Source organism: Syngnathus typhle, linkage group LG14 (assembly GCF_033458585.1).
Source record: "Syngnathus typhle isolate RoL2023-S1 ecotype Sweden linkage group LG14, RoL_Styp_1.0, whole genome shotgun sequence".
Lineage (NCBI taxonomy): Eukaryota > Metazoa > Chordata > Actinopteri > Syngnathiformes > Syngnathidae > Syngnathus > Syngnathus typhle.
Window position 1 is genome coordinate 13,046,864 of NC_083751.1, and position 25,218 is coordinate 13,072,081.

Here is a 25,218-nt window from a genome sequence, read left to right on the forward strand (position 1 = left end):
TTAGAATTCTTATTATTATAACATTTTTTTATAACAAGGTACAATACTGTAAATATGTTTTTAGAACTCTTATTATTACAAGTTTTTTGTGGTCGCACTGCACTGGTCGCACTGCAATTGTGTGGACACTTCCTGCCTTCTGCTGGCGTGTGGGCAACTTTCGTGCCATAATTCCTCAATTTAGAAGGTTTATTTTGAGTTTGTGATTTTGGGGGGGGGGGGGGGAATCCGCGATGTACTGAAGCTGCGATGATTGAACCACGACGTAGCGAGGGATTACTGTATTGGCCTGAACCGTTACATCGTCCATCTCGATGCACCGTTAAGTGTAGAAATATCACCTCAACAATTGTCAACCGGTGGTCCGCAGGCCTCTAGTGGCCTCAGGTGGTATTGCAGGTGGACTGCGAAATCGGAAATGGAAAAAAATTGTAACATTTAAAAAAAATAAAATGAATTTATGATTTAGACTTGATTTATTTTCCAGCTAATTTTGTGAATCATTTACCCATCCAAATTATGTCAAATGTAGCTGAAATGACCAAAGTAGACATACAAATACAAATAAATAGCCAGTATAGGTCTAGCCTCCGTTGCAAAATAAAATAATATTCCGTCAAAGGAGTGGTCCCCGAGTTGCTCTTGGTTATAATGGTGGTCCCTTGAACAAAACCAGTTGAAAACCCCTGCGCTAGAAAACTGCCGCGTTGATGCCGTTCGTTGGCCCGTTTACAAAAGTGTAGTACACTCACCCCGCCGTGCACCAGAGCCAGTGTCCACTATTTGATGTTGTTCACACTTTCCTCACAGACGCTGTTCCTGCAAGATAATGCCATTGGTCAGATTCGCCGGCAGGACCTGAGCCCGCTGGCACACCTGCGCTACCTCTACCTGCAGGTATGCACACACGCCCGTTATGCAAACGAGATGCGGAGGCTAGACGGCGCCCCCTTGCGCTCATCTCGCAGAACAACAGTATCTCTGCGGTGGAGCCGGGCTCATTCCAGTCGCAGGCGCAGCTGCTGGAGCTGGCGCTTGATGGGAACAGGATCCGGTCCGTGACAGCTGACACCTTCCGGGGACTGCGCCACCTGCGCATCCTCTACCTGGCCGCCAACCACATTGCGCGCCTGCTGGACTTCACATTTCGTGGCCTGCAGGTGACGTGGCAAAAGCCGCCCATTGAAATGCACTTGGAGGGTGGGGGGGAGTGGGTGTTACTTTAACCACCCAAAATGAAAATAAAAAACTCGTGTTGTTTTGCGGCACGGCGGCCTCAGCGGCTGCAGGAGCTGCACCTGCAGCACAACGGCGTGGAGGCGGTGGGTGACCAGGCGCTGGCCGGTCTGACCTCGCTGGCGCTGCTGGACCTGAGCGGGAATCGCCTGCACACCTTGGCGGCCGCTGCACTGCGGCCGCTGCTCAGCCTACAGGTGCTGCGCGTCACCGGTGAGCCGCCGCAATACCGCCACCAAGGAGCAAAGAAGACGCATGTCGCCCGACCGACCAATGTTTTTTTGGATGCCTGCAGAGAACCCATGGCGCTGCGACTGCGCCCTACACTGGCTTCGGAGCTGGATGGATGACGAGGGCCGGCGGCTGCTTAGCTCGTCTGAGCGCCGGCGCCTGCGCTGCCGTGAGCCGCCACGACTCTCGCGCCTGGGCTTGTTGGAGGTGCCGCCCAACAGCCTGGTTTGCATCCCGCCCCTGGTGCAGCTGGAGCCCCGACGTATGGCCGTGCGCCTGGGCGACAGTCTGCGCGTCTCCTGCCACGCCTCCGGATACCCGCGCCCGCAGGTCAGCCTGCCACATGGCTCAAAAAGGAACCTAAGCTTTTAATAACAACACCTTTTTAATGGTTGGGGGGGTGTCGTTTTCCAAACAAATAACACTCAGATGATGGAATTTTAAAAACATTTTCATATTTTCAAAGTTTGGTATGGGGGTAAAAACGATTTTCTTTTTGTTGATAGGAACAAAGTCCATCCATCCATCCATCCATCCATCTTCTTCCGCTTATTCGGGGTCGGGTCGCGGGGGCAGCAGCTTCAGGAGGGACTCCCAGACTTCCCTCTCCCCAGCCACTTCATCTAGCTCATCCCGGGGGATCCCAAGGCGTTCCCAGGCCAGCTGAGAGACATAGTCTCTCCAGCGCGTCCTGGGTCGTCCCCAGGGTCTCCTACCGGTGGGACATGCCCGTCCAGGAGGCATCCTGATGAGATGCCCGAGCCACCTCATCTGTCTCCTCTCAACGTGGAGGAGTAGTGACTCTACTCCGAGTCTCTCCCGGATGACCGAACCTCTCACCCTATCTCTAATGGAGAGCCCGGACATCCTGCGGAGAAAACTCATTTCGGCCGCTTGTATCCGGGATCTCGTTCTTTCCGTCACGACCCATAGCTCGTGACCATAGGTGAGGGTAGGAGCGTAAATCGAGAGCTTTGCCTTTTGGCTCAGCTCTCTCTTTACCACGACGGACCGGTACAGAGTCCGCATTACTGCCGACGCTGCACCGATCCGCCTGTCAATCTCGCGCTCCATCTTCCCCTCACTCGTGAACAAGATACTTAAACTTGGGGCAGGATCTCATCCCCGATCCGGAGAGGGCATTCCACCCTTTTCCGATCGAGGACCATGGACTCGGATTTGGAGGTGCTGACCCTCATCCCGACCGCTTCACACTCGGCTGCGAACCGCTCCAGTGAGAGCTGGAGATCACGGCCTGAAGAAGCCAACAGCACCACGTCGTCTGCAAAAAGCAGAGACGCGATGCTGAGGTCCCCAAACCGGACACCCTCAACGCCTCGGCTGCGCCTAGAAATTCTGTCCATAAAAATCATGAACAGAATCGGTGACAAAGGGCAGCCTTGGCGGAGTCCAACCCTCACTGGGAACGAATCCGACTTACTGCCGGAAATGCGGACCAAACTCTGGCATTGGTGATACAGGGACCGAACCGCCCTTATCAGTTGGCTTGGTACCCCGTACTCCCGAAGCACCCCCCCACAGAACCTCCCGAGGGACACGGTCAAACGCCTTCTCCAAGTCCACAAAACACATGTGGATTGGTTGGGCGAACTCCCATGCACCCTCGAGGATCCTGCTGGGGTTGAAGAGCTGGTCCACTGTTCCACGGCCAGGACGAAAGCCACACTGTTCCTCCTGAATCCGAGGTTCGACCTCCCGACGGACCCTCCTCTCCAGCACCCCTGAATAGACCTTACCAGGGAGGCTGAGGAGTGTAATTCCCCTGTAATTGGAACACACCCTCCGGTCGCCCTTCTTAAAGAGGGGAACCACCACCCCAGTCTGCCAATCCAGAGGCACTGTCCCCGATGTCCACGCGATGTTGTAGAGACGTGTCAGCCACGACAGTCCCACAACATCCAGAACCCTTAAGAAATCCGGGCGGATCTCATCCACCCCCGGGGCCTTGCCACCGAGGAGTTTTTTAACTACCTCAGTGACTTCGACCCCAGAGATTGGAGAGTCCGCCTCAGAGTCCCCAGGCCTTGCTTCCACAATGGAAGGCGTGTAGGTGGAATTGAGGAGGTGTTCGAAGTATTATCCCCACCGACACACATCGTCCCGAGTCGAGGTCAGCAGCACGCCATCTCCACTGTAAACAGTGTTGACGTTGCACTGCTTCTCCCTCCTGAGACGCCGGATGGTGGACCAGAATTTCCTCGAAGCCGTCCGGAAGTCATTCTCCATGGCCTCGCCAAACTCCTCCCACGCCCGGGTTTTTGCCTCAGCAACCGCCAAAGCCGCGTTCCGCCTGTCAGCTGCCTCCGGAGTCCCGCAGGCCAAAACGGCCCGATAGGACTCCTTCTTCAGCTTGACGGCATCCCTTACCGCCGGTGTCCACCAGCGGGTTTGGGGATTGCCGCCACGACAGGCACAAATGACCATACGGTCACAGCTCCGGTCGGCCGCCTCAACAATGGAGGTGCGGAACAAGGTCCACTCGGACTCAATGTCCCCCGCCTCCCCCAGGACATGGGAGAAGCTCTGCCGGAGGTGGGAGTTGAAGCTCTTCCTAACAGGGGATTCCGCCAGACGTTCCCAGCAGACCCTCACAGAGGGTTTGGGTCTGCCAGGTCGGACCGGCATCTTCCCCCACCATCGGAGCCAACCCACTACCAGGTGGTGATCAGTTGACAGCTCCGCCCCTCTCTTCGCCCGCGTGTCCAAAACATGCGGCCGCAAATCCGATGACACGACTACAAAGTCGATCATCGAACTGCGGCCTAGGGTGTCCTGGTGCCAAGTGCACACATGAACAACCTTATGTTTGAACATGGTGTTCATTATAGAAAATCCGTGTCGAGCACAGAAGTCCAATAATAGAACACCGCTTGGGTTCAGATCGTGGGGCCGTTCCTCCGAATCACGCCCTTCCAGGTCTCACTGTCATTGCCCACGTGAGCATTGAAGTCACCCAGTAGAACGATGGAGTCCCCAGAAGGAGCGCTCTCCAGCACTTCCTCCAGGGACTCCAAGAAGGGTGGGTACTCTGAGCTGCCGTTTGGTGCATAGACACAAACAACAGTCAGGACCCGTCCCCCCACCCGAAGGTGGAGGGAAGCTACCCTCTCGTTCACCGGGGTGAACCCCAATGTGCAGGCGCCCAGCCGGGGGGGCAATAAGTATACAACAAAGTCACTCGTATTTAAGAAAACCAATGTTGAATGCTCTAACTTCCAGTTTGAAACGGGCCACTTCTTTGAGTTGACTTACCCCAGCGTGCCCCCTGCAGGTGACATGGAGGAAGGCATCTTCGGACAAGGCGTCACCACCGGTGCCCCGAGGGCTGGTGCACGACCTGGGCGGCGGGGCCCGAGGAGTGGGCAGCGGGACGGAGCCATCGGAGGGCGGCCGGGCACACGTGCAGAAGAGCGACGAGAGCGCCTTGCACTTTGACCCCGACACGGGCAGTGGGATGCTCTTCCTCAGCAACGTGACGGTGGCACATGCCGGCGTGTACGAGTGCGAGGCCTGGAACGCGGGCGGCACAGTGCGGGTCACCTTCCAGCTTGCCATCAACTCTTCGTCCTCGTCTATCTGGGCCGGCTGGGCGCAGGCGGCGCCCCTCGACACGCCGGTGTGGCCGCGCCTGCGGAGTGGCGGCGGTGAGGTGAGCCAGGAGCCTCTCTACGCTCTGGGCAGCATGGCCTTTGGCGCACTGGCCGCTGCCACGCAGATGGCCATCGCCGCCGGCATCTCGCTGCTGGTGCTCACCGCGCTGCTGCTGGTCGCCATGATCTACAGCCGACGACTGCGAGAACACAAGGACCAGCACGCTGCGAACAAGGTAAGCGCGCACCCGCAGGCTTGCAACAGGCTTAGGACAAATTGCCCTTTTTTCTTGCCGAAGAGGCATCGCTTTAGGACGTGTCCAAAAAGTTTGAATTTTTGGATCAGGAAATAGAGTAATCCCTCGTTTACAGGGCTCGAAACTAACGATTGCCCGATTGCCCGGGGCAAGTAGCGATGGCAGACGGGCAAGTAGAATTTTTCCTCACTTGCCCTGCCATAATACCATGTTTTCAAGCTGTAAAAAGACGATTTTGTGCATAATTTCTCGCAACTTCTGCCGCTTCTGGTCCGACATTTTGTTTTCTAGGGAGCGGTTAGTTTCTCGTGTAAGTCTGCAATACATTGATAACGGCAAAGCGCTTCGTAATTAAATGCATGCTCCGTCACCCGTCCCTGGCTCTTCTGCGCCTGCGCACCAGCAGAGCTTGTTTCCGGTTGGCGGATACGAAGGCATATGAAGGCAAAACTTATAGTGTTGTCTTTTTTATTGCAAAAATGTGTCGGGCAAGTAAAAATCCACTCCAAAAAAATTCGGGCAAGTAAAATTTTGTTTCGGGCAAGTAAAATTTTCTCCAACTTGCCCGAGGGCAACTTGGGCAAAAAATAAGCTTCGAGCCCTGGTTTATCGCGGATAATTGGTTCAAAAAACCACCCGCGATAAATGAAATCCGCGAAGTACGGTCACCCTCTCATCTGTACTTTTTTTTTTATCTGTACATTTTTTGTGTGTCAATAAATGTATATGAAACCATTTAAGTGCATATATTATTATTATTATTAGAACATTAACTGTTTCAAACATGTAAATAATACATTAATAGTATAAATAACATACAGAAAATTCTGTATAAATATTGAAAATAATATACGTGTGTGCGTGTAACATGTTAAGAAGTACTGGGCAGGCTAATGAGTTAGCAGAAAGATGCTAATTCGCGATCTTGCTAACACGCAACTATACATTGTTCTAAAGGTTAGACACGTGATCGTTAATTTCTCATGTTAGGAGACCCACTTACGTCGTCAATGACTCCTGTACCACTGTAACCGACATACCGTAATTTCCGGACTATAAATCGCTCCGGAGTATAAATCGCATCAGCCATAAAATGCCCAAAAAATTTGAAAAAAAAACATATAAGTCGCTCCGGAGTATAACTTGCATTTTGGGGGGCAATTTACTCGACAAAATCCAACACCAAGAACAGACATGAACGAGCAACAACAGGCTAAACGATACGGTATGCTAACGTGACAAACACAAACGAGGAGCTGAGAACGGGCCTGACGTAACATTCAGTTATTTAAAAAAAACATTACATAAACAACAATATTATCAAACCATTTGTGTCACTCCAAATCATTAAATCCATTGATCAAATTTCTCCTCCTTTATGTCATCCTGGTGACAGAGGACATGTCCAGAGGACATGGCGCTTTAAAGTGTTAATTACCTTATTAGATTTTTTTCTCTCTATTTTTCATGTTTTGAATATGTTCAAGATAAAGATATCAAAGCATGTGAAGTGATCAACTATACTAAAAATAACATGTGAAGTGGTCAACTATATTTGTAAGTGATGTGTTAATGATGAAGTTAAAATTTGTGAAAATAAAACATACAAGTCACTCCTGAGTATAAGTGCCCCCCCCACCCAAACTATGAAAAAAAAACACGATTTATAATCCGAAATTACGGTATGTACACGAATTTAAAACAGGAAGTGGTATTGCCTGAAAACGGCCTTCAAAATAAATCACCCTACCTCAAATCAAAGCACGGCTGAATAACATAAATAACATGGAGAATTCTAGAACAACTTTTATCATTATAATTGTTTTTACAACAAGGTACAAGTGTACATACCGTTTTTTGGCTAATGGCTTTTTTTTCTATGAAGAACCCAGAGAGAGTTATTTACCGTTTTTTTCCATATATAATGCGCCCCCATGTATGATACTAAAATTGGCATGTTGATGCTGGAAAAAAGCCTGTACCCATGTATAATACGCACCCAAATTTTGACTCCTACTTAAATCCGTAAACGTAAAATTATTTCAGAAAAAATACCATCTTTGGGAACAACCGGATGTTATTCTGCTGGTCAGTATCACTGCGCATGTGCTAGCAAAGAAATGTTTCGGATTTGTGTAGGGTACATTGTGACAGCAAACGAGCATGTGATTGAGCAAGCGTCTGATACGAGAGCATTGTGTTCGTATGGAGCGTGTTTGAAGTGAACAGCAGAGAAGAAAGCGCATCTGTAATGGCGGCCTCCGTATCATATCCGGATTTAAAAAAAAAAAAAAGAAGAATTTTTTTTTTTTTTGTACTCATGTATAATGCGCACCCCAGATTTTAGGACAATAAATTAGTTAAATTTTGCGCATTATACATGGGAAAAACCGTACTGTAAATATGTTTTTAGAACTCTTATTACTATAACAATTTTTCTATAACAAGGTACAACACTGTAAATATGTTTTTACAACTCTTATTATAACCATTTTTTTATAAAAAGTTTGTGCCATAATTTCTCAATTTAGAAGTTTTATTTTGACTTTAAAAAAAATTAATAATTTGGAAAAAAAATCCACGATGTAGTGAAACCGCAATAAACGAACCGCGATGTAGCGAGGGATTACTGTACTTTTACTTTTAGGATGTGATAGTGAGACCTTTTTTTTCTTCCCCTCTCCACCCAATTGTTTTTTAATGTAAACATTTTTCCCCTAGAAATTCTCACTTTAGCAGGACTAATGCTGTTTGGTTTGTCTTCAAAGAGACTGCAAGAATGCGCGGTTTAAGTTCAAATTGTTGTTGTGCGTCAGGAGGAGAGCATCCTTTACCTGAACGACTACTCGGACGGGCCGACCACGTTCGCCCAGCTGGAAGAGTTCCGGGACGAGCGTGGCCACGAGATGTTCGTCCTGAACCGTGCCAAACCCGTGTTGCCACCGGCCCTGCCCGCTGCCCCCCCTGACGCCGCCGGCCCCTCTGGCTCCTTGGCAACCGGCCCACCTCCCAGCCCCTCGCTCCCCCCCGCTGAGGCGGACAGCGACATTCAGACCGCGCTAAGAATTGCTGGCGAGGGTGGCGAGGCGGAGCCGGTCATGATGCCAGAGGGCGAGGGGGTCTTTGTCAACCACGCCGGCTTGTTTGTGGACTCTCTGACGGCCTACGAGATCCACTGCTGAATACAGACACTGTGACCCGATGGCTGTGCTTTTATCAAAACTCCTTGGACAAACACTGAGCAGCTTTCTGGACTTTCGTGTACTGGCGCATGTGCTTCTCCTTCGTACTTGTCTTCTTTGGAAAGTGAGCAAGAGAAAATAGAATTTTGCAGACAAACCGGGCTTGTCCTTTGAAAATAGCAGCGAAAGATGGAGGGTCACCTGACATCGTTTGGTGATGACAACGGCTGTATGTTGTTGTTTGCAAGTGCAATTTTGTCCTCACTGTTAAAGTAAAAAGCACCACGTGGAGGACAATATCGAGAACCCAAGGTTGATTTATTTGAGAAATCAGAGCTCTGTAACAAGGGTGCAACTTCATAAACATAGGCTGAGCGCAGTGTTTGTGCTTAGTTGGGAAAGTAGGCTGAAGGTGTTTTGCTGCGCGGAAACTCTGAGAAGGAAAGACAAGAATCGGCTGGTGAGCGTGCCCAAGGTTCAAGGTGTGATGTGGCCGTGCCGTTTTGTGCTATCACGAGTGTGCGACATCACCTCTGGCGATGAGCGCGTCGGGAGACTCGCGAACGGGGCCGCCGCCGTCATCTCTCCTCTTGAAGTATTTGGCATCCAGACCGCCAACGCTCGGGCTCGCTCTGTTATAGAGAAATTCACATTTCACTCTCACGTTTCCTCTTCTGGAGAGGAAGCCGTCTCAAACGACTCACGCTGGCTTGTAGACAACATCGGGCATTGCGGGACTTTTGCTCACGTGAGGATAAAAGTGAGCCTGCAGGGGACAAAGAAAAAGACGGAAGATGGCGAGCAAACACGTGCATCCCATCCACAAAGATGACGGCGCTCTCTTACCGCTGACGTCATGGCGGCGGTCGGCGGCGTGCTCCGTGGCGGCTCCGCAAGCATCTCGCTCAGCCGCTTCTCGTTCAGTTGCTTGTTTATCCAGCCGATCACTGACAACAACACAGACAAAAGATGCCACATGAAAACGCCGCGTGCCCGAGACGAGGCGGATGCTTGCGCTCACCATTCTCATTGCTCCGCAGCAGCTCCTTCGACTCGGCCAGCTTCTTCATGCTGGACTCCAGCTGTTCCTTCAGACTCGCAACCTGACAAAGCGCGTGCGCGCACAGGTAAGTCAACAAAAAGCACATGCAGACATGCAGATTCACAAAACACATACATAGAAAGCCAACAGACTGGTACTGCAGGCACGTGCAAAAAGCGAGCGAAATGCAAAGTGAGCCACACGCAAGACACGCAAGCACGGGCTCGATTCACCTGCTGGTCCTTGTGCTGCAGCTGCTGGTGAGCATCGCGCACTTCCCCCTGTGCTCGCTCCAGCTGGGTGGAGGTGTCGCGCAGCACTTTCTCCTGCTCCACCAGTGCCACGTTCTTGTCCTTGTTCTTGCTCTGCTGAACTTGCAGCTCGCACCAGAATTTCTTGATAATCTCGTTGGCCTAACAACAGCGCCAGATGTCACAATACTGAGTCTCTTGGCAGCTTAAATGCAGGCCCCATCCATTCCCAGTCCTCGCCAAAATAATTGGCGGCGCCGCCGCAATTGATTCTCTTGCGAGACACCAAATGGTGTCCAATAAGCAGCAGGCGGGCAATCTGCTAAAAAGCTTTGCGCGACCGCGGCCACCACGCACATTTCGATACTGTTAGACGACGAGCGAGACGACAAACCTTCTTCAAGTCTGCGGACAAAATCTCCACCTGGGCTTCTTTGCTGCGGGCGTCCTCCTCGAGGGTTTCCTACACAACAAAGAGGAGGTGGCGTGTTGTGGTGTGGCGCAACAGCCCCCTCCTGACTAGGCCAGCCGGCGCCGACCTTCTGCTGTTGTGCCGCCTTCAGTGCCTCCTGAGTGCGACTCGCGTTTTGCTCGCGGTCTTTGGCTTCCTGCTCCAGCGTGCCCACACGCGTCTGCAGCTGTTGGCCCAGTCGCTCGTTGGCGTGAAGCGCTGTCTCGGCCGAGTCCCTCTGGCGCCGCATCGACGCCACCTGCTGCTGGAAGCGCTGGCACTCCTGCGCGCACGCAACACAAGCCATCGAGCCATACAGGACTGTCTCAGAAAATTTGAATATTGTGGTAAAGTTCTTTATTTTCTGTAATACAATTAAAAAGAACAAAAATGTCATACATTCTGGATTCATTACAAATCAACTGACATATTGCAAGCCTTTTATTATTTTAATATTGCTGATTATGGCGCACGGCTTAAGAAAACTCAAATATCTCAAAATATGAGAATATCATGAAAAGGTATACTAGTAGGGTATTCAACTAATCACTTGAATTGTCTAACTCGAAACACCTGCAAGGGTTTCCTGAGCCTTGAAAAACATTCAGCTTGGTTCAGTAAACTAAATCACAAGTATGGGGAAGACTGCTGATTTGAATGCGGTCCAGAGGACCATCATGGACACCCTCCATCAGGAGGGTAAGACACAATAAGAAATTTCTCAAAGAGCAAGCTGTTCACAGAGTGCAGTTTCAAAGCACATCCACAAAAAGTCTGTTGGAAGGGGGAAATGTGGCAGGAAACGCTGCACAACCAAGAGAGATGACCACAGCCTTAACAGCATTGTGAAGAAGAGTCGCTTCCAGAATTTGAAGGAGCTTCATAGACTGTGGACTGAAGCTGGAGTCCAGGTATCAAAAGTCACTGTTCACAGACGTGTCCGGGAAATGGGCTACAATAGCCGTATTCCCATGGTCAAGCCACTTCTGAAGCGTCTGACTTGGGCTATGGAAAAGAAGCACTAGACAGTTGCAGAGTGGTCCAAAGTCCTCTTTTCAGACAAAAGCAAGTTTTGTATTTCATTTGGAAGTCAAGGCGCCAGAGTCTGGAGCAAGGCTGGAGAGGAGCAAAATCCCAGTTGCTTGAAATCCAGTGTGAAGTTCCCACAGTCAGTGATGGCTTGGGGAGCCATGTCAGCTGCTGGTGTTGGTCCACAGTTTTTCATTGAGTCCAGAGTAAACGCAGCTGTGTAACAAGAGATTTTAGAGCACTACATGCTTCCGTCTGCTGAAAAACTCTATGGAGATGATTTCATTTTCCAGCATGATCTGGCACCTGCCAACAGTGCCAAAACCACCAGTAAATGGTGTACTGACCATGGCATTACTGTCCTCGATTGGCCTGCCAATTCCCCTGACCTGAACCCCATCGAGAATTTGTGGGGTATTGTGAAGAAGAAGCTGAAAGACACCAGACCCAACAATGCAAATGAGCTAAAGGCCGCTATTGAAACATCCTGGGCATCCATAACGCCTCAGCAATGCCACAGGCTGATTGCCTCCATGCCACGCCGCATTGATGCAGTAATCTGTGCAAAAGGATTCCCAACCAAGTATTGAGTGCATTAATGGACATTTTCAAATGTTTGATTTTGTTTTGCTGTTATAAATCTTTTTTTTTTTACTTGGTCTGAGGAAATATTCAATTTTTTTTAGATAGGATTTTTGAGTTTCTTAAACTGTAGGCCAGGGGTGGCCAACCAGTCAGAGACTAAGAGCCACATTTTTTTACTGTGTACCGCCAAGAGCCCCCCCCCCCCTTCGAAGCGAACACGCAGCGTTTGACATCCCATTACTACCCTCCCCCCGAAGCGAACATGCAGCGTTTGATGTCTCATTAACAACCCCCCCTCCCCCGAAGCGAACGTAAAGGAGCCGCATGAAACCCGGCAAAGAGCCGCATGCGGCTCGCGAGCCGTGGGTTGGCCACCCCTGCTGTAGGCCATAATCTGCAATATTAAAATTATAAAAGGCTTGCAATATTTTAGTTGATTTTTAATGAATGCAGAATGTATGACATTTTTGTTTTTTAATTGCATTACAGAAAATAAAGAGCTTTATCACAATATTCTAATTTTCTGAGACAGTCCTGTATGCTGGAGTGCAGGGCTCGAAGCTTATTTTTTGCCCAAGTTGCCCTCGGGCAAGTTGGAGAAAATTTTACTTGCCCGAAACAAAATTTTACTTGCCCGAATTTTTTTGGAGTGGATTTTTACTTGCCCGACACATTTTTGCAATAAAAAAGACAACACTATAAGTTTTGCCTTCATATGCCTTCGTATCCGCCAACCGGAAACAAGCTCTGCTGGTGCGCAGGCGCAGAAGAGCCAGGGACGGGTGACGGAGCATGCATTTAATTACGAAGCGCTTTGCCGTTATCAGTGTATTGCAGACTTACACGAGAAACTAACCGCTCCCTAGAAAACAAAATGTCGGACCAGAAGCGGCAGAAGTTGCGAGAAATTATGCACAAAATCGTCTTTTTACAGCTTGAAAACATGGTATTATGGCAGGGCAAGTTCGGGCAAGTGAGGAAAAATTCTACTTGCCCGTCTGCCATCGCTACTTGCCCCGGGCAATCGGGCAATCATTAGTTTCGAGCCCTGTGGAGTGACACGCACAACAATTCGTCCAGTGGGTGGCAGCACATTGGCAAAGCGTGAACATCTAGTATCTGCCTTTCATACAACGGAATCCATCCTGGCTTCCCGCTTTGGGTCAGATGAAACGGGTTCACACAAACGAGGTGCGTTTATGAATACGACCAAACAAAACTGTCAGCATTTATTTATTCTGACTTTATGGACTGGTGCCATGGTTGGAACTATGGGCCTTGGCTCCAAGAGTGTTAAGCCCGTACTCTTGAGTTCACTTTGCTGAGTCATTGTATAGGCAGTGGAATTTTACACCTAACTATTGTTTTCATGGGCTCTCTATCTGGCGCTGTGAATATGACAAAAATGGCAGACGTACCTCCTTGGCGGCCACCAGTTTGGCCTTGAGGTCCCTGAGGGCGGCCTGGTTTTGGTAGTCCCTGTCACTCAGCTCCCCACAGGAGGTCTCCAGCTGCACCAGGCGGCTTTGCATCTGCTGGCTGTCGCGCTGGTGAGCGCGCTCCAGATCCTGACAGTGCTTTTGCGTCTGCTGCTGCTGGCGCTCCTGCAACTGTGACATATCATCATCACTCGGCGCCACAGGGTTGGCCGGAGGGGGTTGGGGAGTCGGGCTTACGTCGGCCGCCTTCTCCTGCTCACGGCGCAACTCGTCAGCGTGGCGGCTGCGAAGACAGTTCTTCTCAAGAGTCCATTCCAGACGCATGCGCTCCATCTCCGACAGCGTCTGGCGAGATACGTGACGCCGAACCTAATTCAATCTCATTTTAAAAGGTTTAGTTTTAGATAGACCGATTATCGGAACTCTGCACCTGATTATCAGCATTTCACTAAAATGATAATCGGTCCGTTATTACGGAGTACTGGTGCGAGGCCGAAATTGCACATTTGGACAATTTCAAGTTTGCGTATCGAAATAATGAATCACAGAACAAAGCAGCTGTCAATTCATTTGATAAAAAATGCCTTGTCAATTAATTATTGTAGCTGCAGCTTGTTCTGTTTTTAGATTTAGCAACAAAAAATGGCAACAAGAAACAGAACCTGCTCGGCGTCGTTGAGCCGCCTCGTCAGATCATCTTCTGTCTTTTTCAATTTTAGCTCCAGTGCTTCCTTCTCAGCCTGAAACGCAATAAGACGACGTCGACAGTTGTCAAGAGCCATTTTGGTCATCCCCATTGAAAGAATAAGACGGAAAATAAGTTAGAACGTAAAGCAGTAGTCTTTGATTAAGTTAACTCCTGAAATAATTTGGTAATCAAAGAATTGTTCATGTACTTATTTTAAATCATAAACTAGAATTTGCAATTCCTGAAGAAATTGCCTGTGAAGGTGAAGAAGTTGAATAAATATTGAAGGAATGCTGCAGAATGATGTTGAAACAAGTTGAATCGGTTGAAAAATGTAGAAATGAGAAGGGAAAAAGGAAATATAGGTGAAGTTTTTGGTAAGTGGGAAGTTGTGGAATAGGTAGGCAAAAGATGAACAGTTGAAAGTTGGAATGGGTTGAATCGGCTGAAAAATGTAGAAATTAAAATAGAAAAATGAAATTTTGGAGAATGTGGTTGAATTTCAAATTTGGAATTTTTGGTAAGTGGGAAGTTGTGGAATAGGTAGGCAAAAGATGTACAGTTGAAAGTTGGAACGGGTTGAATCAGTTAAAAAATGAAGGAGTTAGAGCAAATGTTGAGTCCCCATAGAGAATGAATGGAAAAATAAAAAAAAAAAGCTAAAAAATGATAAGGGGAAGAATAAAGAGTAAAATAATTTATGACGCCCGATGTGGGAATCGAACCCACTACAGGAAATTGGCGCAGGTGGACATTGCCATTGTGTTGCCGACTGAGCTAATCAGGTTCTTTCCTCAGTGAAGGTTGAATTTGGTTAATCTAATGAATGTGTTTGTTGAATGCGAATGCGTAATCAAAGTGGTGGAAATTGCTTAATGTAATGAATGCTGAATGCGGATGACAAAAGTTACAAATGATAACCGTTGAAAATGATAACGGGGAAGGATAAAGAGTAAAATAAATAATGACGCTCAATGTGGGAATCGAACCGACGCGGGTTTTGATACCACTCGGGAAAGCCGCTCGTGTTCTGGAATCACTTGTGTTTCCCACGAGCTAATTGGGTCCCTTTATCACGGCGGTCGAAATTGGTTAATGTAATGAATGTGTTTGTTGAATGCGAATACGTAAGCAAAGTGGTGGAAATTGCTTAATGTAATGAATGTTGAATGTGAATGTTAGTTACAAATGATAAGCGTTGAAAATGATAAGCGGGAGGAATAAAGAGTAAAATAATCTATGACGCCCAATGTGGGGAATCGAACCCACTACAGGGAACTGGCTCGGGTGACATTGCCATTAAGAATGAATGGGGGAATTAGAAGGCACGAATTTGCTAATTACTTAAAAACGGTAAATGTTAAGGAGAAAAAAGGTGGCAAGCTTGCCATGAATTTTTGGAACGTGTTAAAGTTTGAACGAGGTGAATCAGTTTAAGCATGTGGGAGTCGTTTTTCGCTTCGCCTTCACACAATAATAAAGTAGAACAAGAAAAATGGTAGCAAGCGTGACATGAATTTTGGGAACGTGTGAAAGTTCGAATGGGGTGAATCAGAAAATTTAAACACTTCCCAATGAAAAGCACAACTGCACCCATCCAAACCCTAACTGACAGAAAACAATGTAGGCAAATGGACAGCATTGGCAAAATAAAAATGTATTTGCTAATCTCCACCACTTCACCCTCCAAATAAATAAGAGTTAAGTCGAGTCCCTCTTCGGGCAACGTTGGCGGCTCAACAAAAGCCTTGGTCCACACGGCCATCGAAATTGTGGTCTCAACCCCCTCCACATCCACCAACTTGATCTCCTCGTCGTCCTCCATCATGACCCCAATAGCCACCAACTTCCTAGTTGTATTGTAGCCCTAGGGAATAAAAACACAATCAGGTTTACTCAGGTGAAAACTGAGAACAATTATACAACTCAAAGGTCTAGAATAACTCCATAAAGTTAAAGGTCAATTCATCACAGTCACATCACATGCAATTACTAATTCATAAAATCCTTCCATTATCTGTACCGTTTTGTCCCCACCGGGGGGAGGGGGGGTTGTTTGTAGACACGCTGGTCACAATTCAACAGCCTTTGTTGTAAAGTTGTAAAATTTGAACCTAAACTGATGACATTCCTTTTCCGTTATCCAGCCTTTTCTTTACTCACCGATATCTTTGAGTGCTGTGTTGTGTTTAGGGACAGGCACTCAGGTGCGTGAAAGTGTAGGAGGCCCCGACCTTGATCGGGGTCAAGGTGGCCTCCCTCCACACAGCCACTCACGACCGCTTCGTCCTGCAATAGTTTAAAACCAAATATTACTTCAGCATGCATGTTTGAAGCGCAATAGCAGTAAAGCGACAGGTTACTTACTTTTTTCAGTTACACGACGCTTAAGGGCACCAACCGAGCCCCGCGCACAGACACGAGTCTGGTTGGCTGTTTCTAATTTGGAACAAACAGACATACCATTGAGTTAGCCTGCAACGTTTAATGCAAGAAAACTAAATTTTGTATTTTTAGTAGTTCTAAATAGATATTTAACATGCAGGTGAATTAAACTTACACTTTCGACCTGTCCCTGGACGTTTACCAGCCCCTCAGGAGGGTTCCCGATCACCTCGCTGAGGGGCATCGCCAACGCCGGGGGGAAAATGAGTGCGCGTGCCTCAGCCCTTAAGGCATCGCTACACCGCACCTCCGCCCCGACGTATACTCTGCTGCTCTTTTGGGAGAGCAGCACGTTTGGAGCGTTGGGCTCCGCCATGAAATGGGCGAAAACATAACTGTTGCCCTCTGTGACTCGGCTAGCCAGATGACTGAAAAGAGTCATCTTAAACGCGGTCTTGCCGTCACAGAGGGCAACAGTTATGTTCTCATAATGCCCGTCCATCTCGCCGGTGGGCTTCCAGGCTCTGGCCCGGATGTCACGGCGCATCCCATAAAATTAAGTTTAAAAAAACAAAAAAAAACAAGCTGAAAGTTTATATAAACTAAAAACAACACAAAAGCTCCAGCTCAGTGGCCTAGTGGTAGAATGTCCACCCTGGAACCGGAAGGTTATGAGTTCAAAACCCAGCCAGGTCATACCAAAGATTAATAAATTAGGACCCATTGCTGCAAACAATCACAGCAATGTGAATAAAATCCAGAAGTAGGAAACAAAGTCAATTCCCTTTTTTTTTTCCAGACACCTTGACATGTTGAAACTATAATACATATATATAGTGCGTTAGAGGAGGTCTTGCATAATATTGTCAGTGGGGTGCGCTGTGGTGCGCAAGAGAGATTGTACTGCTATGTGAGACAAGTGGGGAAAAATAAAAAGTTGCTGAATAAAAAAGTACATTAGCGTTCATCTCTACTCTGCATAAACACAAGTGTTTTTTTTAAATTTATTTAATAATTCAACTGTAGCATGATTGGAGATGGTATTAGACAGACTTGGGATACATATACAAAAGATAATGTAAACATGGTTTGAGGCAAAGAAATGTATAAAGTTCAACAATTGTGCAAATCAAAATGATTACAACTTCAGAGTTCAAAGCATTGCCGAAAAAGTAACCAAATAAAAGTACGATTAAACAATAAATAAGCAATCAAACAAATAAACAAATAAATACATAAATAAAGGAGAACAGAAAACAGACTGTACGTATCTGAGACTTAATAGAGTAAAGCCAAAGGGACAAGTTTCCAACAGTCAAAGGCCAGGCAATACCCAAGAAGATACGATAAAAACATGGAGGTGAGGAAAAGCAGCAAAACTAAAAAGGGACAATTTTCCTCGCTGGCTACTCATAGAAGTCAAGTCAAGTAAAATATATTTACATAGCCCTAAATCACAAGCAGTCTCAAAGGGCTTCGCATAGACAAATTGGCAATTATTCTCAAAGCACCCCCTGATCTTAAGCTTCCAAAAGGGCAAGGAAAAACTCAAAAAAAAAACCACCAGGGGAAAAATGAGAAACCTTGAGAAGGGACCACAGATGGGAGGATCCCCCTTTCAGGATCACCAGGCTGCAATGGATGCAGAGAAGGCACATGAAAGACAGCATGTTAAAAATAAAAAAGGTAGATGTCAGAGTCAAAGCAAAGAGCTGCCAGAGGTGCCCTTGATTGTTCCATAGAAGAATCAGCAGAAGTCACGATTGCCACGTTGGTTTGGGAGTTTGCGTTCCATGATGCTGGCCTCCATCGTACGAGTCTTTTTGAAAGACTTGGCTGTCGCTGTGCTACAATATAATATCATTATGAAATCATTTTTGAAAATCACATTACAATACTTCAAGAACATGTACAACTAGCATCCGTGTACTAAAGAGTGAATGACGTGAACACATTCACAAACCTGTGTCATTTCTCTGGCAAGACAGGCCAAATCCCATCAAGGTTGAGCACCGCAGGGGCCAAACTCCCGTCTTGACAAATGGAGCATGTGGAGTTACAGGAAAAACTGAAACAACAAACATTGAGTTGGTGAGGGTACGAGCTGAAAATTTTTTCAAGTTAAATTAAAAGTTAAAGGGGGTGTTTCGCGACAATAGTCAATAAAATATTTGTTGCCCACACACAGAAGAATAAGTCTTGCTTCTCGCCTCCCTGGTTTGGGAGTCATTGGTCCACGCTGGAAGTTTTTGCATACTCAAGGTCTTTGTGGAGAATGTTTACCTCTGGCCTCCATTGTGGGTCGAACTGCTTTCGCCAGATAAAAGAAACTCTGAAAATAGAGAAGAGTGAAATAGAAGCATTTAGTGTTTTTAGAAAGGGAAAACACATGTTTATTGATGAGCAACTTACCTCGTCTGTTTTCCGTTCTCGCCTCGTGATTATGACGTTAAAATGAATTGAAAATAATGATAAAAAAATAAAGTTTAAAAGGCCTTTCCTGAAGTCATCTTTAAAATTTGATTCTAGCATTAGAATTAAAAAGTTTAAAAAGTCACCCCTTAACTCATCTGGGAGTTAATTTAGAAAATGTAAACATTTTAAAAGTTAAAAACTTTAAAAGTCCATTCCTGAAGTCATCTTTCAAATTTGACGTTAGAACGAATAAAACGCAAAAAGTTAAAAAGTCGCCTCTTAGATCATCCGTGAGTTCATTTACAAAAGTTAAACATATTAAAAGTTAAAAAGTTTGAAAGTTAAATATTTAAATAGTTCAAATTTCTAAAAGTTTAAAATTTAAATCAAGTTGAGTTAAGGGAGGGCTTTTTAAAATTTTAAAAGCCTTCCTTTTGATGGACGATGAGATGGACTCTTCCATCCATCCCGCAGACGAGTAGACTAGCAGTTATTTCCGCAAGTCTTATTTAGGTGTCAACGGCCGTGCCGTCCCCTCGCCACCCTCAGAGGGTCTTTTGCCCAGCAGCTGCCCATACTGCCACATGCATGGGCGGCCCAAGAAGGTGCAGCTTCCCAGCTGGTTGAGCGCCTTCCCTTAACTCAACTTGATTTACATCCACAGACACGAGTTCAGCGTAAAATATAAAGCGCATCACTATTCACATTGGTCGTTAGTATTTTTTTCTATATAATTGTGAGGTTTCTGCCCAACGCCAACATTACATTTGCCTTTCTGAGCCACCTACGCCTCCGATACCATCTCATCTCAATTCAACAAATCGCCCACCGCGCACCGCCACTTACGCCATCTGATTTCCGTCCTTGTTAATTTCCCAAATGCTGAAATACACAATTTAGATTTGACTTACCTTTCAGTATTCAAGACACAGAAAACAGGATTATGATAGCTGTAGTACGTTTGCAGGACACCTGAATAAAGAGCACACTGAGGTCGAGAGACAAAAATTAGGTCGATCAATGTGTTTTTGTCAGTGGTAGCAGTGGTTATGAGCTGCGTGTAACCCTTTGAGCAAAACAATTCAAGGACGGGCTTGTACGAGGCAGAGAGCGCATCTTCGTTAAAATCGCCACATACCAAGATCTGGTGATGGTCCATGACTTCAAGATAACGCAACAGGTTTCCCAAGCTTGGCAGAAATGCGCGCAGACTGTGCCCGGGAGGCCTGTAAACGGCAGCGATCAACAAATTGATGGGAGTTTCCATTTTCACCGCAACAAATTCAATATCGGTCACACCCTGTACGTATTTCTTTTCCTGGGCCGCGATGTGACTTTTGACACAAATACCTACCGCCACCGAGTTTTGTCGCCAAGTCGGGACAGGTTGTATAAGAATCACTTCGATTCCTGTGAAACATGGTATAGCCTTCCAAGCAGGCGGCCGCAGATCCTCGGAGGTGCGTTTCTGTGAGGCACAAAACATCAGCAAAACGCAGTTCGTGGTGACACGCGATATCCTGCACGTGACAAGACAGCCCTTCGGTGTTATGATGGACGACGATCAGGTCCTTTGCTTTATCCACCCTCGGCATCACGTGAAACAGGGGCATCACGCCGTCCAAAGAATCCTCTGTCATCTCAGCAAGAGCAGCAGTGATTTCGGGATTTGCATGAATTTTTCTCTCATCCATATGCAGAATATGAAGACCGCTGAGCGAAGTCACTCTACTCAGAGCTACGTAGCCCATGCCGTGTTCGAAAACGCCTTTCAGCGAAACCGCGGCCTCAGATGTTGTCATGCTTGTACCTTATGGATCGTGCAAGCAAAAGCAAACTTAACGGGAAACTGCCGGCGCACCACTCCGGTATTCTGCATCCTCTCCTCCTGTCTGTCAATGAACACAGAATTCTCAGCACTTATCGTCTTAGCGACACAGTCTAGCTCCAGCCCGAGTTTCTGTACACGCGCTTCGTTTGGGTAATTCACCAATTGCACAACTTTTGCAAATGTCCCATTGCACAGACCTGCTTGAACATCAATATTGCGTGTGATCATGACGCGGGCGCCGACGGCGACTTTGATCGAGTCGGGCAACCCGTTCTTAGGTCCTCGGACAGGGGTCGCTTGCCTTGCCATTCTGCCGTTTTTTTTGTCTTTCTTGTAGTCATCGGCGTCGATTTGCACAACGTCCTTATGAAGCAGATTCAGCATCGCGGAATTATGGCCGTCTACCTGCTTATTGGTGGCAAAAATATGCAGAATATTCTTTGGACACGTTACTGGAGAAGCGTACCTCGTAGCAAGCAGAGATGCGTCCGGTTCCGACAGTTCGCGAGACCTGTCTTTGACGCGGAGTCTGTTCAGCACTTCGGCAAAGGCAGCATCATCTTTCTGCCTCATGATGTCCGTGAGCGTGATCTTTTTGAAGTTGTCGCGCCAGTGGTCCAGCCGAGTAGGATCGTACACGCACAAAGGTTTGGATTGTCTCACAGGAGGGAGCTGAAAGAAATCTCCGACAGCAAGCACAGACATACCGCCAAAAGGTAAATCGATTCCTTTGATTTGTTTCAATCTGGTACTCACGTAGGCAAAAAGGTCTTTTGACACCATGGAAATCTCGTCGATAATGAGTATTTCAGCGATCGAAAGCTCCGCTCTGACTTCGTCCAGTTTGTTGCCCAGGCCTTGATACGGGGGTCTGAGACTTCTCGGCAGTTTGAGGAGAGAATGCAAAGTGGTCCCTGAAATGTTAAATGCCGCCGTACCCGTGAAGGCTGCGAGAACAACAGTCTGTTTGCAAATGTCCGCTTCCTCAGCCAGTCGTGGTAGTCTGAGCAGTATTTTCGTGGCCTCCGCGTGGATGCATTTGATCAGATGCGATTTGCCGGTCCCGGCGCCACCGTTGACATAGTAGAAAAACTGCTCGATCGGCTTCGAGCTACAAACACGTTTCACGCACCAATCTCGGACCTTGTAGAACACAGACGCTTGTTTTCGGTTCAGGTTTCGATACATACCGCGTAACACCGTGGGATCGATGGCAGCAGGTTCAGCCACAATAGCCGTTTCTCTCGTCGCCGATCTCACGTTGTAGTCGGGGACGTTTTCCTCCGCGTTCTCAGTCGGGTCGTCTCTCGCGTTGATTTCCTCAATGCATTCGAGTCTTTGCAGCTCACTCTCGGGAGCCAGGTGGCACCATTCGTTCACATTGAGCCCGCTTTCCTCCAACTCTCTGATGGCATCTTCAATGTCTCCACTGTGTCCCTCGTACGTTTTTCTGTTCCTCTTGACGATTTCAGACACGCGCTCCACATGGTCGGCGTACGGTAACTGTACACAGGCGTGCTCGTGGAACAACTGTGAGGTGGGAAAGCGTTCAGATTTCAACTGGCAATCAGCACGATGAGGCAGGTACAGCTTGAGCAAGGTGCGGTGATATTCCTCTGGATTCTTTTGTTCTGAGAATTTACAATATTTGATGACCGCAGGTTTTTCTGTTCTTTTTTGTACAAACCCCATATCGTTCAGCAGACGCAAAACGTTTTTACCTTTGACTTGTTTACCGTAAACAATTCTGCACCTTGATGCGAAATCAGCCAAGCACATGACTTCAAATTCCTCCGTTTGAGGTCTGCATTTATACTTGTCCGGCAGCCCAGTCATCCACACTTCGTGCGAGTCCTGGGTTTTGCCCTCAAGCAGCGAGAGAGGATAACTCATTTTCAGCGCATTGTCACTCGTTTGTACAAATACCACCATGCGGGAGGACTGTTTCATATGCAGGCCGCATGCGCGCGCCACACACTCCTGAGCACTCACTTCCCTCTTCTTGGAGTACGCTTGCATAATTTGTTTCATTTCGTCGTTCTCGTTGACATTTTCGTTGCGGGAGTTCTCAATGACCGATTTCAGGTATTGGCTCAGACCGTGTTCCGCTTTGCTGATGTAGCTGCAGATGTACGCGATGCAAGAATAGGCATTCAGGATGTATTGAATGTCCAGATTTCCATCCCAGGCAAGAAGCAAATGGTGGTTGTAGTAGTTGACCCAGCAGTCTTTGGGTTCTCGCTTAAGCACGACGGAACTCGACGAGGCCGTCAGGTGCAAACAGTTCACAAAGTCGTCACCGGTGAGCTCGCATTTAGCCAGCAGCTGAGGCAAAGTCATGGATGAAGTTTCAGGCTCATTCAGGAGATTTAGCACGGGAACAAGCTTGGCGTTGGCCGCCGAGCGATTCTCCGCGTGTCGATCTCGATTGTCGTCGTCTACGGGCGCAGGTCTGATGATCATCGTTTCGTGGCACGGTTGTTTGGGGAATCCAAAACGGCAATTTGCACCCTGGTGTTTGACACACGTTTTGGAGTGACTTTTGCTGTGCATCTGAACCTCTGTGACTTTTTTGTACAATTCGGGTTCCTTTTGCGGGTCCGGCAGCTCAGCGGAGATGTAGCGGGATACAAAATCACAGATGGCTTTGTCTGAGGATTCCTCAAATACAGGGGCACCTTTAACCCATATGAGGCAATGAATGTGAGGACTTCCTCTGTGCTGAAACTCCAATCGGTAAAAGTAGTCAACCACTTCACCAATCGGTTGCGCCGGAGAGAGGATCAAATCTCTGAACAGAGCTTCCACACGTTTGTCAAACATGCGCATTGTCGTCACCGGATTGCCGCGTAGAATTTCGCACTTGGTAGCCCAGTCCAATCCAGCAAAATTCACCACTTCACCTTGTTGCGCTTTGATGGCAGTGATGACCTCTTCCCAACGCATTTCAGCAGCAGAAAATGTGCAAAAGAACGTGGGTGTACCCAGCTGTCGGATCATTGCAAAAAGATCTTTGGTGGTTCTCTCCCAATAGGCTGGCGTGCCTCTCAGCGGCGTCATGAAGCGGACGGCGTCTTTGCTGCGCACCAGTTTTTCAACTTGACGTTTGTCCTGAAGCATAGCGTTGGTAATTCTCCGACCATCTCGGGTAAACGGTTTACCTTAGCGTAGCTGTATTGACATGCTCGACGTCGCCTGGTAGATTTCGGTCACAAACTGAGCAAAGAACAAGTAGGTCGGATCCCTCGCAAAACGTTCATCCACGCAACACAGTCGGGTTTTGAAATACTTGCTCGGTGTGAGTTTTATCGGTCTCTCTTCATCGAGCGTGTTTTGCCCGCTCGGGAACTGCACTGGAAAAGCCATGGCCTCGAGTTTGGGAGTCTTGAAAAAGCTTACAGGGTTATTTCTTTCTGCAGGAGCAACAGAGTAAATGCCCTCAGTAAAACTCATAATTTCCTCCGACACGTCACTCGGTTGGAGACACGATTCAAGTATAACTCCACCGCTAGGTTGATCACCATCTTCTAGATTTCCTTGTTGCTGATTGTTACCCCTGTTGACATTTTGTGACTCACCGTTCATTCCACGCAGAGCTTCACTCTCAAATCTGTACATCTCCTCCAGGGCTTCCTCATTGTACTCGATGTCGCTCATTTCCGCTTCATCTGAGCCGCTCTCGTCATCAGTGAGGGTTGGGTCGCAAAGGTCCGGATCGTCGCGGATAGTGATGCTTCTGTATTGCGGATGAATTTGCTTCAGTTTTATCAGAGCGCTCATTAGCTTGGACCAAGTGACAGTTTGGAAAAACTGGTGGCCTTTGTAGCAAAGTCGTCTCTTCAGTTTCACTCTCAACATCTGCGACTTACTTCTTATCCTCGGCAAGGCATTGACTGTCTCCTGTACTTCCGACGGCACGCACACAACATTTCCGCGAATGGCTCGTTGTTGACCTTTGGGAAGCGGTACAATTTTGGCAAACGCTATGCATTTGGAAATGAGGTGTCTCTCTAATATGTTCAATCCACGCAGTTCTGTTGGAATATCAGCTAGCGTGAGATTGTTTGCAACAGCGATTGCTGGCATTTTACCATCTTTGAGATGTGTGTGGCAGGTGTGACATATCCACTCTAGTTTTCTTTCAGCCGGTACGCTACACGACGTAAGACATTCCTCGTTACAAATATGAACAAATTGTCCCGTGAGACAACGTGCAACAACATCTCGGTTCTGCTTATAAAGGAGACGCCGACAAGACTGTACCTGGTTGGGAAATAAGGCTCTGTGGCAAACTGTGCAAACAAACGTGGGTCCATTCTTAATTTGGTCATTGAACAGGTCCACGGCTTTCATTGAAGCACATTCATTTTGCTCTCTACATAGATGATTTATGATTTTGTACTTTTGTAAAATCGTACTTGCTCTGGTCATTGTTTTATTACGCAACGAATCAGATTTTGTTCTCATAACGGACCTCATGATTTCCTGATGTTTGGCTCGGAATTCAGGATTGCTTGAATAACGGTGTTTAAAGTAAAAGCGCTGTCTAGAATGAAATCTAAAATCGTCACGATAACGCTGTGTA

At 47.4% G+C, this 25,218-nt stretch overlaps 3 protein-coding genes across 8 annotated transcripts in view; 1 reads left to right on the forward strand and 2 right to left on the reverse strand.

Moving 5' to 3' along the window:
- LOC133167107 (leucine-rich repeat-containing protein 24-like) overlaps positions 1-8,823 on the forward strand; it is an 11,230-nt gene extending 2,407 nt beyond the window's left edge. For all 5 annotated transcript variants that reach the window (XM_061297660.1, XM_061297661.1, XM_061297658.1 and 2 more), the window contains 6 exons: positions 811-897; positions 969-1,160; positions 1,281-1,449; positions 1,532-1,797; positions 4,760-5,314; positions 8,152-8,823. In XM_061297660.1, coding sequence (XP_061153644.1) covers positions 811-897; positions 969-1,160; positions 1,281-1,449; positions 1,532-1,797; positions 4,760-5,314; positions 8,152-8,517 — 1,635 coding nt within the window. In that variant the 3' untranslated portion in view covers positions 8,518-8,823. The remainder of the gene's footprint in view (positions 1-810; positions 898-968; positions 1,161-1,280; positions 1,450-1,531; positions 1,798-4,759; positions 5,315-8,151) is intronic.
- On the reverse strand, positions 8,817-14,096 carry LOC133167244 (spindle assembly abnormal protein 6 homolog). Its single transcript, XM_061297869.1, has 11 exons — positions 13,977-14,096; positions 13,552-13,659; positions 13,294-13,485; positions 10,350-10,544; positions 10,205-10,273; positions 9,793-9,972; positions 9,539-9,620; positions 9,364-9,464; positions 9,222-9,283; positions 9,049-9,149; positions 8,817-8,950 (listed from the first exon to the last, which is right to left on the reverse strand). The coding sequence occupies exons 1-11, from the start codon at positions 14,094-14,096 to the stop codon at positions 8,907-8,909; spliced, it is 1,254 nt and encodes a 417-aa protein (XP_061153853.1). The 3' UTR covers positions 8,817-8,906.
- A 3,314-nt stretch (positions 14,097-17,410) lies between these two features.
- Positions 17,411-23,774, reverse strand: LOC133167026 (uncharacterized). 2 transcript variants are annotated; one of them, XM_061297513.1, is made up of 5 exons: positions 20,157-23,774; positions 19,714-20,028; positions 18,574-18,719; positions 18,351-18,455; positions 17,411-18,234 (listed from the first exon to the last, which is right to left on the reverse strand). In XM_061297513.1, exon 1 carries the CDS (start codon positions 23,751-23,753, stop codon positions 20,601-20,603), a length of 3,153 nt encoding a protein of 1,050 aa, XP_061153497.1. In that variant the 5' UTR covers positions 23,754-23,774; the 3' UTR covers positions 17,411-18,234; positions 18,351-18,455; positions 18,574-18,719; positions 19,714-20,028; positions 20,157-20,600. The 2 variants fall into 2 exon arrangements, with proteins under 2 accessions (XP_061153497.1, XP_061153496.1); XM_061297512.1 differs by having other exon boundaries at positions 18,574-20,028.
- Positions 23,775-25,218: the final 1,444 nt, after the last annotated feature.